General features: G+C 37.7%; 1 protein-coding gene across 2 annotated transcripts in view; it reads right to left on the reverse strand.

Annotated features, from left to right (window-relative positions):
- Positions 1-19,229, reverse strand: part of TSPAN12 (tetraspanin 12) — a 41,043-nt gene that overhangs the window by 2,496 nt on the left and 19,318 nt on the right. For both annotated transcript variants that reach the window (XM_064702706.1, XM_064702705.1), the window contains exons 5-7: positions 11,571-11,645; positions 7,244-7,351; positions 4,298-4,441 (exon numbers count right to left, since the gene is read on the reverse strand). In XM_064702706.1, the coding sequence (XP_064558776.1) occupies positions 4,298-4,441; positions 7,244-7,351; positions 11,571-11,645 (327 nt within the window). The remainder of the gene's footprint in view (positions 1-4,297; positions 4,442-7,243; positions 7,352-11,570; positions 11,646-19,229) is intronic.

Here is a 19,229-nt window from a genome sequence, read left to right on the forward strand (position 1 = left end):
ATTTTTTGCGTTTACATCCTCACTTCATATTTCTTATAACTTTTCTAAGAAAACAAAACAATCGATCAAAGTGATGGAATCTGAAGACAGGACATGATAAATAACACTTTTCAATCACACATAAATTCCCCAAAGCCAATTTCCCCAAAGCCAATTTCAAATGCTACAGTTCTAGAAGCATTTGATGTAAGGTCCAATTTTTGCCACACACACAGAATTCACACTGTACTCAGCAGATTTTCATTTAGGATGTAAATAAAATTAATGTACTCTTTGATAATTCTACCAGAATAAATTATAGGATCTTGATGTCTCTGCTTGTTTCATTACTTCATTTTCTAAACAGCAGCAAAGACACACAAAAAGGAGCAAATATGAAATCTTTGAAATTAAAAAAAAAAGCAGCATTGTAGAAAAAGCAATGTAATTGGAATTGAGAGGGGGACAAAAACTGTCACATTGGCATCTTTTTTTCTTCAACTGTAAGGCAGTTGCAGCTATATCACTTCCCAAATCTGTTGTTAATTACAGAGAAACTGGCTGCATTTTAATACTTTTAACTTAAAGAGATGAAAGTGCATGCTGGTCACAATTCAAAAATGTTCTACCACAGCAATATTCAAACTTAGTTCATTTGTTGCCTAGAGAAAACACCCACTAACAGAGAGCAATACCGTTAATGCCTACATCTCCTGCAGTACACAGACACAGAACTGAGACAAATTACACTCAGTCTAGGTGCACTGTTTTCCTCCATTCAATGATGCTCTCAGAGCTCTGCTCTAATACACATTCAAAATTAGCTTCAAATCTGCGAAAACACAGCCAGCCCTGTTAACTTCACATTCATGCATTTAATTTCTGCTTATGTGACACTTCCATAGTTGGCAGCCTGCAATTAAACAGTACATAAATACACTTCCCTCAGCAAAAGCTTGTCACTAAATGGGGAACTCTTGTTGACAAATCAAATATAGTCTAAAACTTTGCAGCAATCATTCAGGGAATCAGCTTCAGATTCCTACAAAGCTACAGATTAAAGGCCTGATTTATTTGCTTTACACTTTCAGTCTTGGGATAGAAAAAAGAATGTATTTCTTATTCAGCACATATTACCGATTTACTTCATAGAGTAAGAATCTGAACTGAAATAAAGCACTTCACTGAGCAAAAAAAATAAGCCATCAGCAAACTCAACAAAATTTTTGTACACCCAAATTTTGAGTATACTCAAAATTATATTAATGCAAGTTGTAAAATTAAATATTAAAACAAACCAAAATTAAGACAAAAATAATTTAATTAAAGCGAATTTTGAGTATACTCTAAATTATGCCAGAAACCAAAAGATAATATTGAACATGCAAGTTTGATTTTTTTTTAAGATATTGATTCCCACCAATCATTTTATCTACACTGCAGCTCCCAATCACAAGATGGGCAGAGCTCCTCTTGTCCTCAGACCACAATAAACCTCCAAGGCCACATCATCATCTTCACACTCCCCCCACAACCATGCTCTAACGTCAGTCTGTTCATGAAACTGCACCAAAGGTGAAACTCATCAGAATAAAAGCAATTCAAGAAATTGAAAAATAGTTTTCAATATCCAGCATGGAAAATATGATTCCTGACAAAAGTACTTTCAAGCAGAACTGTAAGTCACCTTTCTTTCTGCAAAAATTAAATTGTGAAGGATTCCAACTTAGACTATAGAAAGCTCTGAGTTCCCAGCAAAAACTCACAGCACAGCTATAAAAAAAACCCCACATTTATCAGTCCAAGACAAACCAAACTTCAGTTTTCTGAAGTACTACAAAGAATTTTTCTGAAGTACCAGAATGGACTTGCCAAATATTTACATAAACCAATTTTAGGCTAGCGAGGCTAATCTTATCAGGCTCCCTCTCAAACCACCAGACAATGCAAGTTTGGTTTGAATCACTTTCTAAAAAAGCTTTTTTCCTTCAGTCCTCCAAAGCAGAAGTTAGGCAGATTAGTCCTGCAAGTGTAAGCTGTTTTTGCATAATACCGATAAACTTATTAGCAAGCATACTCTACGAGTCTGTGAGACACCCCACAGGCAAGTGCCATGCAAAGAAACATTTTGCCAACAAAATATTGTATGTATCTCAAAGAGAAATGAAGTATTTTTGTGGCTGATACTACTGAACACAGCCTGTCCCTTTTTGGAATGGATTCTGCAGTGGAGAACCAAAAATAAATTTTTGCTAACTGCTGAATGCATGCAAAATGCTCTGTGGTATAATAAGGGAAGAACCGTAAGTGTGCCCTTCAGATTTCTTTTGGAAAAATATAAAAAGCCAAGCAGTCTTTCTTTTATCAAGAGGGTCTTAACATTTATTATTATATCCTACATAATAATCATCTTTGGCTATTAATTTTCTCCAAACAGAATCAAAAGAACTTTACCATATGAGGTGCTCAAAGAACCATTTTCCTGGACTGTGGCATGGGCATGAAAGGTTAGCAAAAGAGGTGACAGAAGAAAACCTTGCACTTTGGACACTACATTCCAACGATTTCTCAGAAATTTTTGAGCTTCCTGTGCTCAAAGAACAGTTTTTCACCAAGTGACACTGCTTACATACTCCTGCATTTCAGGCAGGCAGCAAACGAATGTTCTACAGCTTCTATATACTCCTTGGAGGCTCTCTACAACACACTTGTCTGTATGGCATTAACAGCAGCAACAGTATTACTAAAAGCAACCATTACTGCAAAGTAAGCCACAATTTTTAGCTTTTCAAAAGGCGTAAGGGACTGGTAAAAGAAGCCTGAATGCCTTTCTCATTCAGGGACTGACACTTCTAAAGCATAGCCAGTGCTGTCAGTGCTGTGAGCCTTACCAAAAGGCAAGAGAAGGTCTACAAGCAACTGGTGGGAAAAAACCCAACCTCTGCCACCATCTTTAAGGTTCCTAGCACAGACTGGCCTCTGAGGCACCTGCCTTTTGGCTGCTCTATCTTCTCTCTTCCTAGTGCAAGCACACAGCCTCCTAAAATGGATGTCTGAAAGTCAAGATTAGATTAAATAATTTCTGTTCATAGTCAGTACCACACAAATCAATTTCCCCAAAACTTGACTGTTTCCTGGCAATAGCTAATATTCATTTTGTCTTGTTTATATAGTCAATCTCCTCTGCTTCAGAAGTGTTGCTCCACAGCTCCTTAACAGGAGCCATACAACAGATTCTTGTAAGAACAGGTCTTAAACAGCCTCTGAGACTGGGAGAAAATAAAACAGTTCTTTGGGTACTCTTCCATAATGCAGAGTTACACCACCCACTGGAGAAATGCTCATGCTGCAGCATCTGAAAGCATGATTCTAAGGCACATCCTCCTTCCCATGCACCCTGTATTACCCTAAAAGCAATCCAGTGAAGAATGCACCTCTTCTCAGATCCTCACAACTACATGACTGAGCCACACTTCCTGTCTGCTGTTGTACTACTTGGACTGCTGGTCATTCTACTGCTACTGAATGTACAATTACAGGTCTTCAGAGATCTCCTAGCATAAAAACAAAAAGTGGCTAACAAAGTAGTTTTCAGAAAAAGGTGACTTTAGACACTATTTGTGAGAACAGAGTTTTAGTAAAGAGCATATTTTCTTGTTTTTAAAATTTTCACCCTAAAACAGTAATATCGTGCTTGATGACCTCCCTTACCCACTTCAAGTTCAAACAGGTCCTTGCCTTGTTTTAAGGCTTTCTTTGTAATTCTTTTTAAATGATCATACTGTAATATCGGAAGAGCACTTTCACAAGTTTCTACACATGCTCAGAGTACAACCACATTATCTGCCTCCTGACATGATTCCTGTTAACAAGAGAGCTCTCATCTGTCAAAGGAATTATCAAAAGCATCCTTCACTGTACAATTCACTAAAATACTCTTCCACTTACCCTGTGGCAGTTTGATGAGATAGAGCCTGGACATTATGTCACACCTAATTTATAACTTTTGGATTAGAACAAATTTGAACTCCAACCTAACCAATATAAAACAAACACTTCAAATTTTAAGTACATCTCAGGTTTTAACAGCATTGCTACTAACTCACCTCTCTTCCAGGTAAGGGTGGGTGGGTTTCTTTTTCCTTCTTTTTTCCCTCTGCTTCAGCATTAGCAAATAATAACCATAAACACTTTCCATAAACACAACTACTCTACAAAAGAATTACTCTATTGCACTGCAAATTATGAATTTTGAATTATGAATATGGGTCAGGAAGAATGCACAAACCTTCCAATATATTCGTATTTTTCTCCTTACCTCTTGATAGAGGTCACTGAGATCCTCATGATGTGCCTGCTTAGAGCATCCTGGGAACTCCCTGACACAACAGGAGTCAGGTGGCCAGTCCAATTCTGTCATTTCCAGCCAGTCTGTGAAGTACACCACGCCACAGCATTTAAACTGCAAAGGAAGGATTAGCCAAGATCAGTAATAATGATGCTACTTCTTCAACAGGTTAAGTAGGTCATCAAAAAACCTAACAAAGTTCCTAATACCAACTTTCAAAATATTTACATAGAAAAAAAAACACCTATGAGTGCTTCCATGTATCTTGTTTTGCTGTACTTTAACATAAAAGGAACATGAAAAATGTAATGTAGTGACCAATGAATACTTGAGAAGCAGCCAACAATACTGCTCTGTCCTTTAAATCCCAACTGCTTCCTCAAAGGATGCTTCCCAGAAATTGTCCAATCTCTGGATTCTCCTATCCTTATTACAAGGAACTAACACAATTTCATGTCAAAATGCAGACTAATGAACAAGTATACCTGTGGCTGAAAGGAGTAGCAGAAAAAGGTCATACTAGTGAGGACTATTCTTGCAAGTGCACAACTACAGACACATTTGCTGAAAACAGAAAAAGCACAGACTTATCTGAATATAAGAAAAAAAATTAAAAAAGCAAAAATGTATAGAAAATCACAAATGCTGAAAGGAAAACTGAAAATGGAAGGAAGGTGTATCACATTAAAATAAACACTGCAACAGAAGTTTGGCTGCAAAGTAGATGAGCTACAAAACCCACTAGGACCAACAACCTGTCTTCTTCTCTGCAAAGCACACCCTGAGATTAAAAGCCAAATTACCAGTCTCCCACAATTAGCAGCTGCTTTCACATAGAAAAGGGTGAAGCAGCTATATTAGATTTGGTTTGGCACTGGATGGGGACTTGATATGATTGAAAAGATGGTTTGCTGCAGAAATAAGATGCTACCTTTCCCTGCCTGAACATCCTCCAGGACCAGCCTGAGTGTAAGGAATTCCCTGAGTCCTTTGATCCACAGGCTTGGGAACACAGCTGGCCCTCTCCACCTGCTTCAGAGCCAGCATCCTGTATTCCACACCACTCATTGCTCACAACCAAGCAGATCAGTGCCCAGATATGCTGGCACACACTGTGCCTTTAATTCACCACTCCTCTTAAAAATCTCACTTCTCCCTTCCATATCACATCTCTCGTGTTTCGGTTTTTATTGGTTTGTTACTGAAACTCCTCCCAGCACTGGGCCTTAAGGAAAGCTCAAGCTTTGGCGCCTCATTGTAATTGCAATTAACACCCTTTTCTCGTATCTTTGATCTCTTCTTTTTTTTCTTCCCCCACCAAGTTCTTCTTTGTTCACCCTTTCCATCTTCCCTACCATAGTCACAACTTTGATATCACACCAGCAAGAGAACTGGGGGAAAACACATTTCCCATCTCCCTCAGATGTTAAACGATATAGAAGAAAGAATAACAAGCTGATTGGGACTGAACCTCCGAACAGAAATTGCAACACAGATTTTAACAGAACAGATTTGAAATTGCAACACAGATTTGAACAGAATTGCAATTACAATTCTGCTGACTGAAGAAAGGCCACAAGTGCTTACTCAGACATAAAGCACATACCAGGCTCATACATCTAGCATCTAAACTATGGGTAGATGGAATATAAATGAGAGCCCACCAGTTAAATAGAAACTGTAAAAGAGCTTTCTCAGTTCCCCAAATCATTCATCTGGTCACACGAGCCATTAGGAAAATCTAACTTCCAAAAACTTCTTCTAACTTCTAAAGGAAATTCTTCTCCCATAGAAAAATCAGGGCTTAGTTGAAGTTTTATTATTAATATTCATGTTATAACCACTCATTATGATGAAACTATAACAACTAGGAGAAGAGGCAGTATTTAATTAACCGATACACTCAAACTAAGATACAGTACCAGCTCTATTCAAGGCAAACTGATTGTGACCATTTGACTGTATTATCTCAGGTACAGAACAGACATAAACACTCTACCTGCACATGAAGAATTACTCAGTTTCACAGAGCACTCACATGGCCAAAGCAGGGAACTGGGTGGGGGAGGAGGGGGATGCTGGTGTGTAACCTCTTTCTTCCAGCTTTTACTATAAATACAGACTAACCAAGTGCTGCCAGGAAATGTTTAAATAAACAGGAAATCTGTGCAACAATGGTAGATTTCAACATTTCAACAAGGGCAGCACAATGACAGGCATTTAAAGAGTTCTCTTCCTGCACGTGAGTTATATTTGGAGTTAATGGGTTTTACCTTGGGCAATTTCATGTTTCTGTAACATAATACTTCATTCTATAAAAACAGTTCTGAATTTTAGTAGGCTAGAGGGCAAAGCTGCGAATACACAAGGAAGCTTTTTGGTTTGTTTCCCACCCCCCAGTCAAAGGAAATAAAAACCCTCATCACTTTCACAAACCTCGGCCAAAGAGACAGTGTTGGCATCATTTTGGAAACTTCCTTTCCCATTCCTTTCCAGCTAAACATATCTTAACCATGACAGCTCCATGAAAGGAAACTAACAGAGCCTATGGGAAGGGGAGCACAGTTTAATATTAAAACAACATATAGATACAGTCATTTTACTTTACCTGCAGATTTTTAGTTTAACATATATCATATATCCTTTAATGCTATCGTAATCCTAAAAGGTATTGGTGTCCTAACCTCACTGTAAAAAGAGATGAGAATATTAGCAATTTAAATTAACATTCTGGTTTCAGTGTTTAAGTACCTTTAGGGCCTACAAAAGCAAAGAATTGGATATCAAGTGATGGTAAAAGACACTACACAGTGTTTCATACCAAATGAACTTGCATTTATTTTGCCTACTCACTTAAAGCCAAACCTTTTCACTGAGCAGGTACTCCTTCAGTTCATGAATTAACTATCATCTTACCTCCCTCTGGAAGAAATTCCAAGCATGGGTCAGCCACTGGTACCTAGGTAGGCCATAATTGGTCATCCTGGCTTTCAGTGTGATCATATCGGACCACTGCACTGGAACCTGGAGCAAGGAGAGAGAAGTGACTGACACAGTGGATCAGCAGGCTTGTGGCTCCAAACCCCCAGGTTCCATCTGTACTGAGATCTTTCCAGTGCAAGGACTAAAATAACTGTGTACACAAACAAAACAGGAAAACAAGTTTTGCAATTTTTATGATACTAATACTTTACAAGCTTTTCTTAAAATATCAAGGAAAAGTTATTTGTGTCCTTTGTTTACATATTAATGCACATTGAAAAGCAGTTACATTTTGGAGACATTCAGGGATGATTTAGTACAATTTATTTATATCATTACCTGATTTTTTACCTGGCATGAAACTTGAACTGAGTCCCATCCAAGTCATCAGGAATGGTATTTGTCTGCCCTAGTTTAGGCATCCCCCGGTGTTGTCTTAGTAGAAATAAACAGACCGCCAAATAGGAAAATTCATCTCAAGATAAATCATTTTAACAGAGCAGAGGAATCGTTCCTTTGAAGTCTCAAATTCACTTCACTAAGGTGAAAAACTTTGATTTAAATGTCTAACTTCTACATATGCAAAATTAATTGAGATAAATTCTATCTCTGGAGTTTTTTCAGCCATTTTCTGGCTTTTTCTGGAGTCCTGCACACAGGTATACTGAATGTCCTCCATTTCAGTAACTTGTTCAAGAATGGGAACAAGGAAGTATAGACAAGGCCCTAAGATCTTTTTTCCCAAACACACTCACAACCTTGTGAATATCTTCTCTTCTGAAAGGATTCCTGAAGTATTTTTCTTTCAACTGTGACAATTCAGAAGTGAGGTGCTGGAGCTCTCCATTGTCTGAATATGACACCCCAGTTAGCAACTGTTGCAAACGAACAGAGGCAAGTGCTATGGCACCAGGCATAAAGTGAACTTATGAGTCAAAATCAAAACCTCACTTCAATTCAGCAGCACAAATTTCAGTGTGCCAAAACAAAACAAAGATCTGAAGACTGAAGTCACCATTCTATGTCACCACATATCATCCATGCTGTGTTTTGCCTTGTCTCTATCAGCCTTAATAGTCATGATGAAAGAACACACAACTGCAATATCAGCTGTCACTTGGATGGGAGGGGAGCCCAGCTCCTCTATCAGTCATAACTTTGCTCTCCTATTCAATTTGAAGCTAACAGTAAGGGAATTCTGTAAATAGCAACAAATGTTATCTAAGAAAAGAAAATTTGCACAATACTTCTCAAGGAACTGGTCTTTATTGTGCTAGATGATCTGCAAAAAATATAGAGACAATCACTGCCTGCCTGAGCCCATACTACAAATAGGAACATTTGATAACATTTCATTACCACTGCTAAGTTATACTACATTTTTGATGCCCTAGTAAATCTTCATCTTGTCAATGTAATAGTAAGGTCCCAGAAATTTCATGTGCCTTTCACTTAGCAGATTTTTTGCATTGAACTCACAATGGTTCACATGAAAAATATGTTAGCAGTAGAGTACTAAAAATACATAAAAGTATTATCATAGGATATTTCTATCACAAACATTTACATAGGTCACTATAATAAATTAATTTATTTTTGCACTCAATGTATTTCTCTTTTGTCTGCATTGTAAGCTAGCACTCCACTTTCTTTGGATAATATTTGACAGTGCTGCAATTAAGCAAATATTTGCTAGAATATTTTTTAATTAACTTATTTGAGTTAAACACATTCCAAGATTACATCCACAGCAGAATATATCTGACTTCTTTAGGAAATCAATGGAAATCGGGGAAAAAAAAAATTCAAGAAGTGACAGAAGGAAATTAAAAGCAAAGCAAAACAATGTAAACCCCATTGTAGGGAAGGAATTTGAATGCTGGAGCTAAGGAGGGATTCCAGAATCTGTGTGTTTGCTGCAAGAATGCCAACAGGTAAAACTGTACAGGTAATAGTACATTGAGGTACCTATTAAATATCTTGCTGTCACCTCGTATACACCGTAGTGCACAATAATACACGACTGAGATGCACTCGTCTGACTATGCCCAATACTCATGTGTAGACAAACAAAAGTAAGAGATGCTGCTTTGATTTCAATCTAAGTTCTATAAAGCTCAGTCTGCCACTTAGATCTAATTACTCATTATTATTTTTTTAATGACTATCAAAGCTTGATCAATGCATAAATAAGCCAAGGACCCACACTGGCTTTTCAATCTTGTGGGTGGAATAAATTAGTCATGAGGCACATTACATGCTGAGAGCTATCATGAGCTGGAAGGAAAGCTGTTTATGCAAGTACTCTTAGAGACTCAACTTGTCCACATACCAAGGAAAGCCCATACTGGATGAGCAGAGGCAGTTATGCATCACTGACATTTCTGACAACATCACCCACACTACACTACACACCCACCTACACCAATGCCAACTGATCTCTGACTCCCACCAGGGGCTCATGTGATTTAATGCTACACTGAAACCAATATGATATCAAGACAACTCTATGGTTATAAGAGTGAACTGTCTTATCTTCATGGAGTAGGAGGAAGCACATTCTATGGAATGACCTGCACAGGTATGGAAGAACCACTAAAAAATAACTTTTCTTTTCAAGACTGCCACATTCCTTATGATTTTCAGCAGCAAGAAACCCACCTCCTCACATGACGAACAGCATTAGGACAAAGGGAATAATAATAAGAAATCAGATGAAAAGAGAAAACAACAAAAAAACAACAACCAGAAAGACCCAAACTAAACCAGTATTTCAGGAGGAATAAAAAAAACCCCAAAACATATATATAGGCAGAGAAGAAAAGAGACAAAGAAAAGCAAAAAAAAGAGCAACTGTGTTTGCTGTGACCCACTGCAGAAGCTGCAGACACACAGTGCTGCTTCCTTTAGCAAAGGGCTGAAGTTTCTGAGGGAAACAGCTTGACCAGTGACATAACATATGGTATGGCTATGCCAGCCTTCATCCAGGTTTGGGTTTCAGTAGAATAGTATATAACCAAAAGCTTGGGGGTCAGACTAAAACACACCACACTTCAGGTTTTCTAACTAAATAGTGAAGGTTGAAAAAGCACATTCCAGTGCTGTGAAGGCTATGATATTTCAGGCACTTTCCACTGACAGGATTTTTGTGGAATTATGCATTTTAGTTGTAACAATCATCCTTGGCAAAACCCCTGCAGAGGGCAGCTGTGCCCATTACATGAAGAATGCCTCTTGTCTGTATTCCCAATTTTAAAATGAATCAACACAAGCTGACATTTAAAGCAAAGGAACAGCCTCAATCTCTATTATATTAGAACAGCTTCCTGGAATCTGTACTGCAAGGGAATGAATTCTGATGCAAAGTCCTGCTATGTAACTTCAAATCTGCCAGAAATTCCTTTGGTCCAAGTACTGTGTAAATATCAAGAAAGCCACCTCAACATCTTACTGCAATATAATTGTCATTCACTGTTGGAAAGACCATTATATTGGGCATATCTTGGCAGATGAGAGAAAACTATTTGTCCCTCTGTTCATAAAAATGTACCAGACTGAATACAAGATGTAAGGATATAGCAGCCAACAGTTAAGATTCCAGTTTAATTTGCTCAACACTTACCTATTTTCTTACATGATGGTTACAAGTCCTCAGTTGGAAAAATTAAAGGTTGGTGAAGTTATAAAAACTAGACAGAGATAAAACCTCTTCACAAGTTTACAGAAGAGTGTTTTATAGTCAAGACATGTTTTGCTTAAAACTGGCATTTATAGCTTGTGGAGGCAGTGTGCAGATTTTAGCAGACAGCAAGTCCTCTACAGAAAGAACATGCTGTCTGTTTACAACGTAGTACACTCTTTAAAACACAAAGAACTTTTGGGACAAAATGCCTTCAAATTCTCTAATTTCCTCTCTCAAAATCCATATTTAAGCCTGAAGTTCTAATTTATCCTCAAAAATATCAAAGACTTCAATGAGAACCTGCCTGAGCAACAATTAACAAAAAATTAAGTTCTTAAATGGGGGGATGAAGGATTTGGCTCTCAAATATAGAGGGGGTAAGGAGAAATCCAGACAGGGCCTTCCAGACAGACAAGCTCCCTCAGGAGAATTCTCTGTTTAAAATGAAGGCAATCAGTGGAAATTAAACTGTCAGAATAATCAACAGAGATAAACACTACAGCAATTAGAAAAAAGCTAGCTAATGGAAAACTTAGTTTTATTCTGCTGAAAAAATGCAGCCTCCTTTTCTGGACTCACCGTTATTTCCTGCTCGTAGGTCCAAACACCACAGGCCAGTTCAACGCAGAATATTACAAGCAAGCTTCCAAAATACTGCAGAAAACAGAATGGTCTTAGCTATTTTTTATATTCTTTGAAATAAAAATATTTTTCGAGGTTTAATATTGTTAAGTCTTTCTTCAAAGTTAAAGAACATCTGAAAATATTATTAAAATTTCGCATGGTTTAAGACATGGAAACAAAAATACATTTTTGTAACCAAAATATGGAAGACTCAGGCAGCAAACTTTATAAAAGCTAAAATCATGAGACATTTCTTACTTGAAAACTACATTCTTATCAAAGTGATTTAGGTATATAAGGTCTGGTCTCAACGTACAAATATTTAGAGATTAATTGAAATATCTTTTACTATTGGAAGGTATAACCTTTGAACTATTTAAAAATAGGAAATACAAGTGTAAATTAAGAAGTACAAACCTTGGCAAGGATGCTTAAGAAAAAGTTGTTGCTGCAATTATAAAGAGCAGGAGTATCTTCTTTACAGCATGAACAAACCCTTCCTGAACTGCAGGATAAATCTATGTGTAATTTAAGGCTGTTTTAACTGGTGTTCCCTACTAAAAATAACCCTTTTATCTTTTATTTAAAGCAGAAGTACACTCTCATTTGTTCTTGACTCCCAACTGTATTCCATGTCAGTGGACTGAGCTTCCCTTTGTTCTCAGTATACAAGACTTTAAAGCTATAGGCTTCATGGATTTTAATTTAATTTGAAAATCAAAGAAACATCATTACAATATAAAACAGAATAGAATAGAACAAATATTTACCTCCATCAGTAGAATACATGCCAAATGGCCTCTAATTAATTATTTCATTCTGGAATCTATTTAGGACACAAAACATGTACTTATGGTGATTGTTTTTTTTAATTAAAGGGTAAATGAGATGTATTTACTCTGTTTAAAATAGAGCACAAAACCACAAATGCTAGGCTTTAACAGTCATCTACATATCACCTTTTTCATTCATCTGAATGAAAGGTCTGGAACTGAGTAATTCACAGATACCTTGACAGCTACTGGTCTTGCCTTAATCTCTACTTGCTCGCCAAATCTAACTCCTTGAATGAGGTATGTAGACACACACAGAGATACGTAAGAAGTGTGTGTAGAAATAGTCATGTTAATTTTAAGGAGAAACCTGCACCCATACCCTCTCCCCCTCCCCCTGCAAAGGCCTATCCAATGAAGATGGTACTGAAAGGAGGATTCCTGTTTTACTAGTCTCCATCATGTCACATTGCATCTTTACAGCTGAACAACACACTGCATTTCCTTACACATCAACACTGTAAGCACACACAGAGCTCCAGTACAGGTCTTCAATAACCAAAAGGGTCATCCTCCAAAGGTCCAAAAGAGGAATAACATGGGTCACACCTTCCAAGAACAACAGTGCTTTTACTAACATATAAATTAATGAGCTTCTATGCAACGTATCTACTATCACTGCAGTGCCTAGTAGCTGTGCAAAGGGGTCTTTAAAGTACAGTAAACACAGAAATCTACTCTTCTAAATACTCACTTTGGAAGCAGGAAGGAATGCCACATGCTTTAGTGCCACAGGCTCTCTTAATAAATAATTATAATATAAAAAAGTTAAAGGGCATTATGACTAATACCAACATTTTTGAGAGGCAGAAAAACTAAATGCTTCAATGAAAAGTGCATTTCACTTCTCTGCTGTCAGAAGAAATTTCAGTGGGTTTATACTCTTAACTGAATAACAAGCTTGGGATTGTCTGCCATCTCTGAGTCTCATACAAAAATCACTGATTGTGGTGAAAGCGATACATCTGGGAGTGTACATACTCTGCAAAACTCTTAATTTGCAGGTTTTTTGTAATATTTAATTCATTCCTCAAGTTTAACATTTGAAACTTCTCCACCTTTCTCAGTGTGTAAGTTAAAGAGTGTTTGTGGTAGAAGACAGAAGAGCCAAACCCAAGATTTTCTCCGATTCCTGAATACAGCCCAAGACAGAAAACTACTTAGCCAGATTCACTCATAACCCACTTCTGGGCTCTGCCAGGGACTGAGCACCCCTGACTAGCTACATCTATACACATCAGGACACTGCAGAATCAAGCTCTCTGTCCTGAGAAAGCCCATCTCTTGTCCATAACATAACAGAGAAAACAATGAGTTAACACATATGAAAGGCCATGCTCTGAATTGAGCGACTGCAGGCACACTGAACTCACACACAGGAGGTTGTTTCTCTCCCCTACTGAAAGGGAGTATTATATCTCTCTATATATAATGGTTTGCAAAACAAATACTTCTTAAATAAGATTTTTTCTGGGGAAAAAAATCCTCTAACCATTATTTAAATGTATTACCCCTAATTTCCATCTTCCAAATCTAGAAATTATTACTAGTTTCAATGCTTATTCCGTCCCCAGTTAAATTCCCACAAGAGTCTGAATGCTAAATGCATCTTCCTGCATTTCCATGCTTCTGGTTCTTGCCAGAAATAGGGACTTTGTTTTGAAGCAGGATTAATATTTCTTCCTGTGAGCCATCTTTACAGTCGTAAAGATGAGTAACTCACTGAGGAGCACGGCTGTGTATCACACTCTAAACTGGGCCAGGAAGTCCCTGAGAGTGCCTTCTACAGAACACCTCCCTCAGAGTATTCTTGGCCGTTGCTGACATACTTTCTATAGATATTTTCTAATTTCTGTGATTGTTTTAAGAACTGGAGACCATTTACAATCACTGTCATTCTCTCCTTAGTCTGACATGCGAAGCAATCAGAAAACTGGATTGGTGCCTTGATCCTGATACAAACCCATCGGTTTCCCTGAAGGATTTCTTCCTCCAGCAAAACTGTGAAAAACCTAAAATGTTGCTTCCTTGAGAGAAGCTGAATGACTGAAATACTGGCAGAAAACACTCTTCAGAGAGTAATAAATCAAAGTAAAAATACTTGCCAACTTAAAAAATAAATAAAGCATTAGCCATTTACTGCTCCATATGTCATACTTGTGGCCAAGATACTCAACTTCAGCATCCCTCCACTGTAAAATGGATGTTGTCAGTTAGCAGGAGCTGGTCTCCTGCAATCTCCTTGTTAAGCCTGCTGTACTACAGGTCACAGGCTGGAAGGGAAGGAGGGAGAAGAAAGAGAGGCAGAAGTTCTGTAAAGCAGTAGTTTTCCAACAGGAATATTTCGTCTAACACCTGGAACATTGCACAAGCACTTGCATTTGCAGCACTGGGAGACTGCAGAGGCTTAACCAACTCTGTTTTTCCAGCACATCAGTCCTGAAAGAGAGGTAAAGGGCCTGGGGGCTCAGGAGAATCATGTTCTCCTTCCTTTCTTGTGCAAGAGACTAAACATTCAAGAAGAGAGAATAGAAACAAAGTCATTACTCTGAAAACCAGTTTCAGAGATGCAAAGAGCCATGAAGGGCCAAGGAAAGAGAGTAAAGATATTCCATATGTAATCACGAGGCCCTGTTCTGCTGGAATAGTCTTCATGTGGTACACTGCCACAAAAATATCCACGGCCAGTACTCAAATGCTGAAACCTCAAATGCAGAAACCACACACAACAGCTGGGAATCCCATCACTGCAATACTAATACTAGTGCAGAGATGCTACCAGTTTACACACACTTACTGTTAACTTGTAACAGCCTCCAGAGAGCTCCTGCTCCTGGGCAAGTCAAACAACCCCATGTTCACATCTACAGGGAATTCTTATGTAAGACAGAAAGGACAGCGGGACAGTGAATGCAAATCCCATTATGATGAATTTACAGAAGGGAGGTAACCATCAAGTATATAAAGACAAAAACCAGAACAAAACCAAACCAACACCAACCAAACCAAAAAACAGGGACTAGTATTAAATAGGCTTTGTCCTAATTCAAATTATTAGGTGTATAAAGGCTATCAGAACCTGATAAAACACTAAAAAACATACATGGTATTTTCAGATCTGCATTAAAAATCAAAGTAATTAAAACCTATTTTTATAAAGGTCTGTATAGGCTATATAAATATAATAAAAAAATTTAGTCTGAATAAAATTTCTGCACACCACAGCAGCACCCCACAAGAGGGAACAAGCTCCATATATGCTAGTGTATGCCAGCGTTCCATAAATGGAACATATGTGCTCTGGCATATGCCCAAAATGTCTTCCTATCTCTCTATCTAAGACTAAAAACTAAGTTACAAAATTAGTTTATTCTAAGTAAATTATGACAGGCTTTTTTTGGTATTACATTTGTTCTACCAACAGCTAAGCTAATGTCCACCACCACCAAATATATTCCAGGAACGTATTTCTTTCTTGATCATCTCAATCACTTAGACAAAAACACAAATAAAAATAGCAAATGCAAGCACAAAATCACTTTTACTCAATCTAAGGCATTTTACATTTGTTTAAAAGGTGTTTTTTTACAACTACTCCCATTCTGTACAGATAGTAATAGCAAAGAGCAGACACATGAAGTATCTCCCAGCATAAAATCTCTCCCTCATGGCTTTCCAACTTGTTCAGTACAGGATTTTTTTTGTTGAAATTGTGGGCAACTTAGGGGCAACAAAATTGAGTGAGCAACAATCTTTTGCAAATATGTAATATAAAACTCTCACTGAAGTTCTAGAGATTTTGTGCTGAATATACCATATGATACCTGCAATTAATAACCAAATGTAATTTGTTTATGCTTTTCAGACAGCAGGTGAAAAGAACTGGTGAAAAATAACCTATTTCTGTTACTAACATGCCTACAGGACGATGAAGAAGACTAAGAAAACACAGTAGATGGAGAGAGATTTTAAATTCTTCTCAGAGATTTTTTTTAACAGCAGAAATACTGAATTCTAACTACATTTAGCAAAGGAAAACTTGAGTTAAAACTCTAGCGCCATACAGTAGTTTCCTTCAGTGCAACAGCCAGGGCAATGTCAAGAGCCAGCGCCCTGCTTCAGCTACCACGATGATCCTACTGGCACAGACACACAACCTGCCTTACTGTCCTCTGAGGATATCCTTCTGAACTCTGTAAACATTCTGTCAGAAACAAAGCTAAGACCAGCAACTCCAACAGAAGTTTGGGCACTTAAGGTACTTAGTGGTCACTATGGCACTCTGCTGCCTGGCAACTCAAGCAGATAAGAGCTGCCATACTACAAAGCTGAGTGTACCCATGTATATTCTGGAAGTGATGGGGTTTTTTCCGTTTTTTCACTCTGCCACTGGCGGCTTCAGTAATTTGTTGCCACTGACCTATGAAATGCTTCATCAGCAAGCAGCTACTATAACCAGTGAAACTGTGCTGCTAGCCTGTGCACAAGGAGAATCAAAGACCGGAACACATCCCCAGTCATGCTCCTTTGAGTCCACTCATACCCGTGAGCATTTTGTTTGCAGCTTGCAAATGTGATTTGGAAGCAAGAGCCATGAACATCAACAGAGACAGGATTCTGTGTCAACCCAAATTTCATCAGAACTAGAAAGGCACAAGAATGGTTCAGTCTATCTTTTCCTCACTCAGATGTTTTTTATTTCATGTTGCATCATGCTCTTCTATTCTGACAGGACTGTACTGTCAACCTGAAGAGACTTCACCATCTACTTAATTAATCCCTAGAGAACAAATATATCCCACCACACAACACAGTCAAAATATTGACTTTTTAAGCTCATTTCTAGATAGAGAGAAAGCAAGAGTGCATTCTGCATATGAAAGCAAACAGCTGTGGCAGGCAGGGGTTAACTACTGGAGCCAGAAGTTGCAATATAGTGAAGAGAGAGCGTGGGGAGCTTTTGAAGAACCTCTTTGGAAGACTGTAAAAATCCTTCACTTTCTGAGCAAATACACCTTTCTTTAAAGGATCAGTATACTTATTAAGGAATCATCATCCACATCACCTGCATTTTATTTCATAAACATCTTTTTTTTTCAAGCTTTACTACTCTCCTCCCAAACATTTCTCTCCCAGAAGATACAAAGCCCTTTTCTCCCCCTCAGACTTGAGAAAAAACCCAGCCCTTATTATAGAGCAAACAGAGAGTAGCTGATCAACAACTCTGTTCCCCTCAGACTTGCTGTCTCACTCTGCTTTCTTGAGCAACATGTTCTACGTGGCATTAGAGGTGAAGAAAGCTCTGGAAAGGGCAAGGGCTGAAGGAAATTCCAAGAGGGCAGCTGCAGATGAAACCTTACTGTAACCTCTAAAAGATCAGAGCATATGGTATGTAAAGCAAATGCCAGCAGATTTCAAGAGCTATGCATAGCATTTCCCAATGGCTAACAGCCTGAGAGCATCAACCTTGATCTTCTGAGATGCAATCCATCCAAACATCTCTCTGCCCCCTGGGAAACCTCAGATGACCATCACCACTGGATCACCAACAGAAACCAGAATTGTTCTGTGCAAAACATAACAAATCCTTCCTCCTTCGGCAACTAAGAAGCTATGGTTCCCGTTATTTTGTCAGTTTACAAAGTAACAAGGTTATTTTAATGATCAATCCAGCTATCTTTTTTAAAAGTAGAGCAAACACTCATTAAATGGAATCAGACAATCTGCACAGAAAACTGACATCCTGTTTATCCACTTCAGCAGCACAAATTTTCCCCTGCCTCCCTCCCCTGCACCCTCAGCCCTGCCCTATAGGAATTAACAGTCCATTAATCATTTTGATTTTAAATTTGGTTTATTTGCTTGACAACACAGCAATCTGTAAGAGATGTAGGAAAAAGTCAACAGGGAAATGAGCTGAAACCACCAACTTGCAACATAAGCTACAGAATGTCATCCAGTTCTTCAAAATAAATACATTTCACACAAAAATGATCAAGCATATCTACTATCTTAGATTTGGCTTCCCAGATCACAAGATTTTGTCAAAATGTCTTGAAGTCTACGATTTTTCCAAAGTCCACCTCTTTTTTGCAAAACTTAATAAGTATTTTTTTAATTAATTTTTTATGGCAATGAACATTCTAGATTTTAAAGCTATGTATCCAAGTTATTTTTACTAAGCCATTTGTTTTTTTAAAAAACTAAATAAAATTATTTATGAATGGTTAGATTTTTGTTCACAGCCTTGATTCTTCTATGGGATATTCTTCACCTGTTGTAAATTTTAACTTTCATGGTTATCTTTGCTTATATATGTAAACTGGTATTATTTTGGAAATAAACAAATACACACTTCAAACAATTATTAGGATTTACTTACTAAGGGTTCAATTACCTCAAGTCAGTGAACTTGCCAAAATAAGGGTTATTGCTAGTTAAAGTACCAAACAGGACATCAGTGAAGACAGACATTAGATCATTATTTTCTTATGGGTTGTCATATTCCCTTTCCCCTTTTTCTTCCCCTATTTCTTAAGATTTATATCAAAACCTAAAGTTTCCTATTTTGCACAGATTTTTCAAGACACAGCTTCCTTCATTTGTCTACCTGCTCTTTATTTTCTACCAAGGAAATTACACACCATAAAAATGTTTCCTTAGTCAAGAAAACCCTTTTTCTTGTAAAATAGACCCATTTGGTGCTGATACACAATGACTCTCCTTCAGCATGCCCCAAGTCACTTCAAAAAATCAACATTTTGAGTGAAGAAATGCTCTT

The sequence above is a fragment of the Zonotrichia leucophrys genome, chromosome 1A (assembly GCF_028769735.1).
Source record: "Zonotrichia leucophrys gambelii isolate GWCS_2022_RI chromosome 1A, RI_Zleu_2.0, whole genome shotgun sequence".
In the NCBI taxonomy this organism is placed as follows: domain Eukaryota; kingdom Metazoa; phylum Chordata; class Aves; order Passeriformes; family Passerellidae; genus Zonotrichia; species Zonotrichia leucophrys.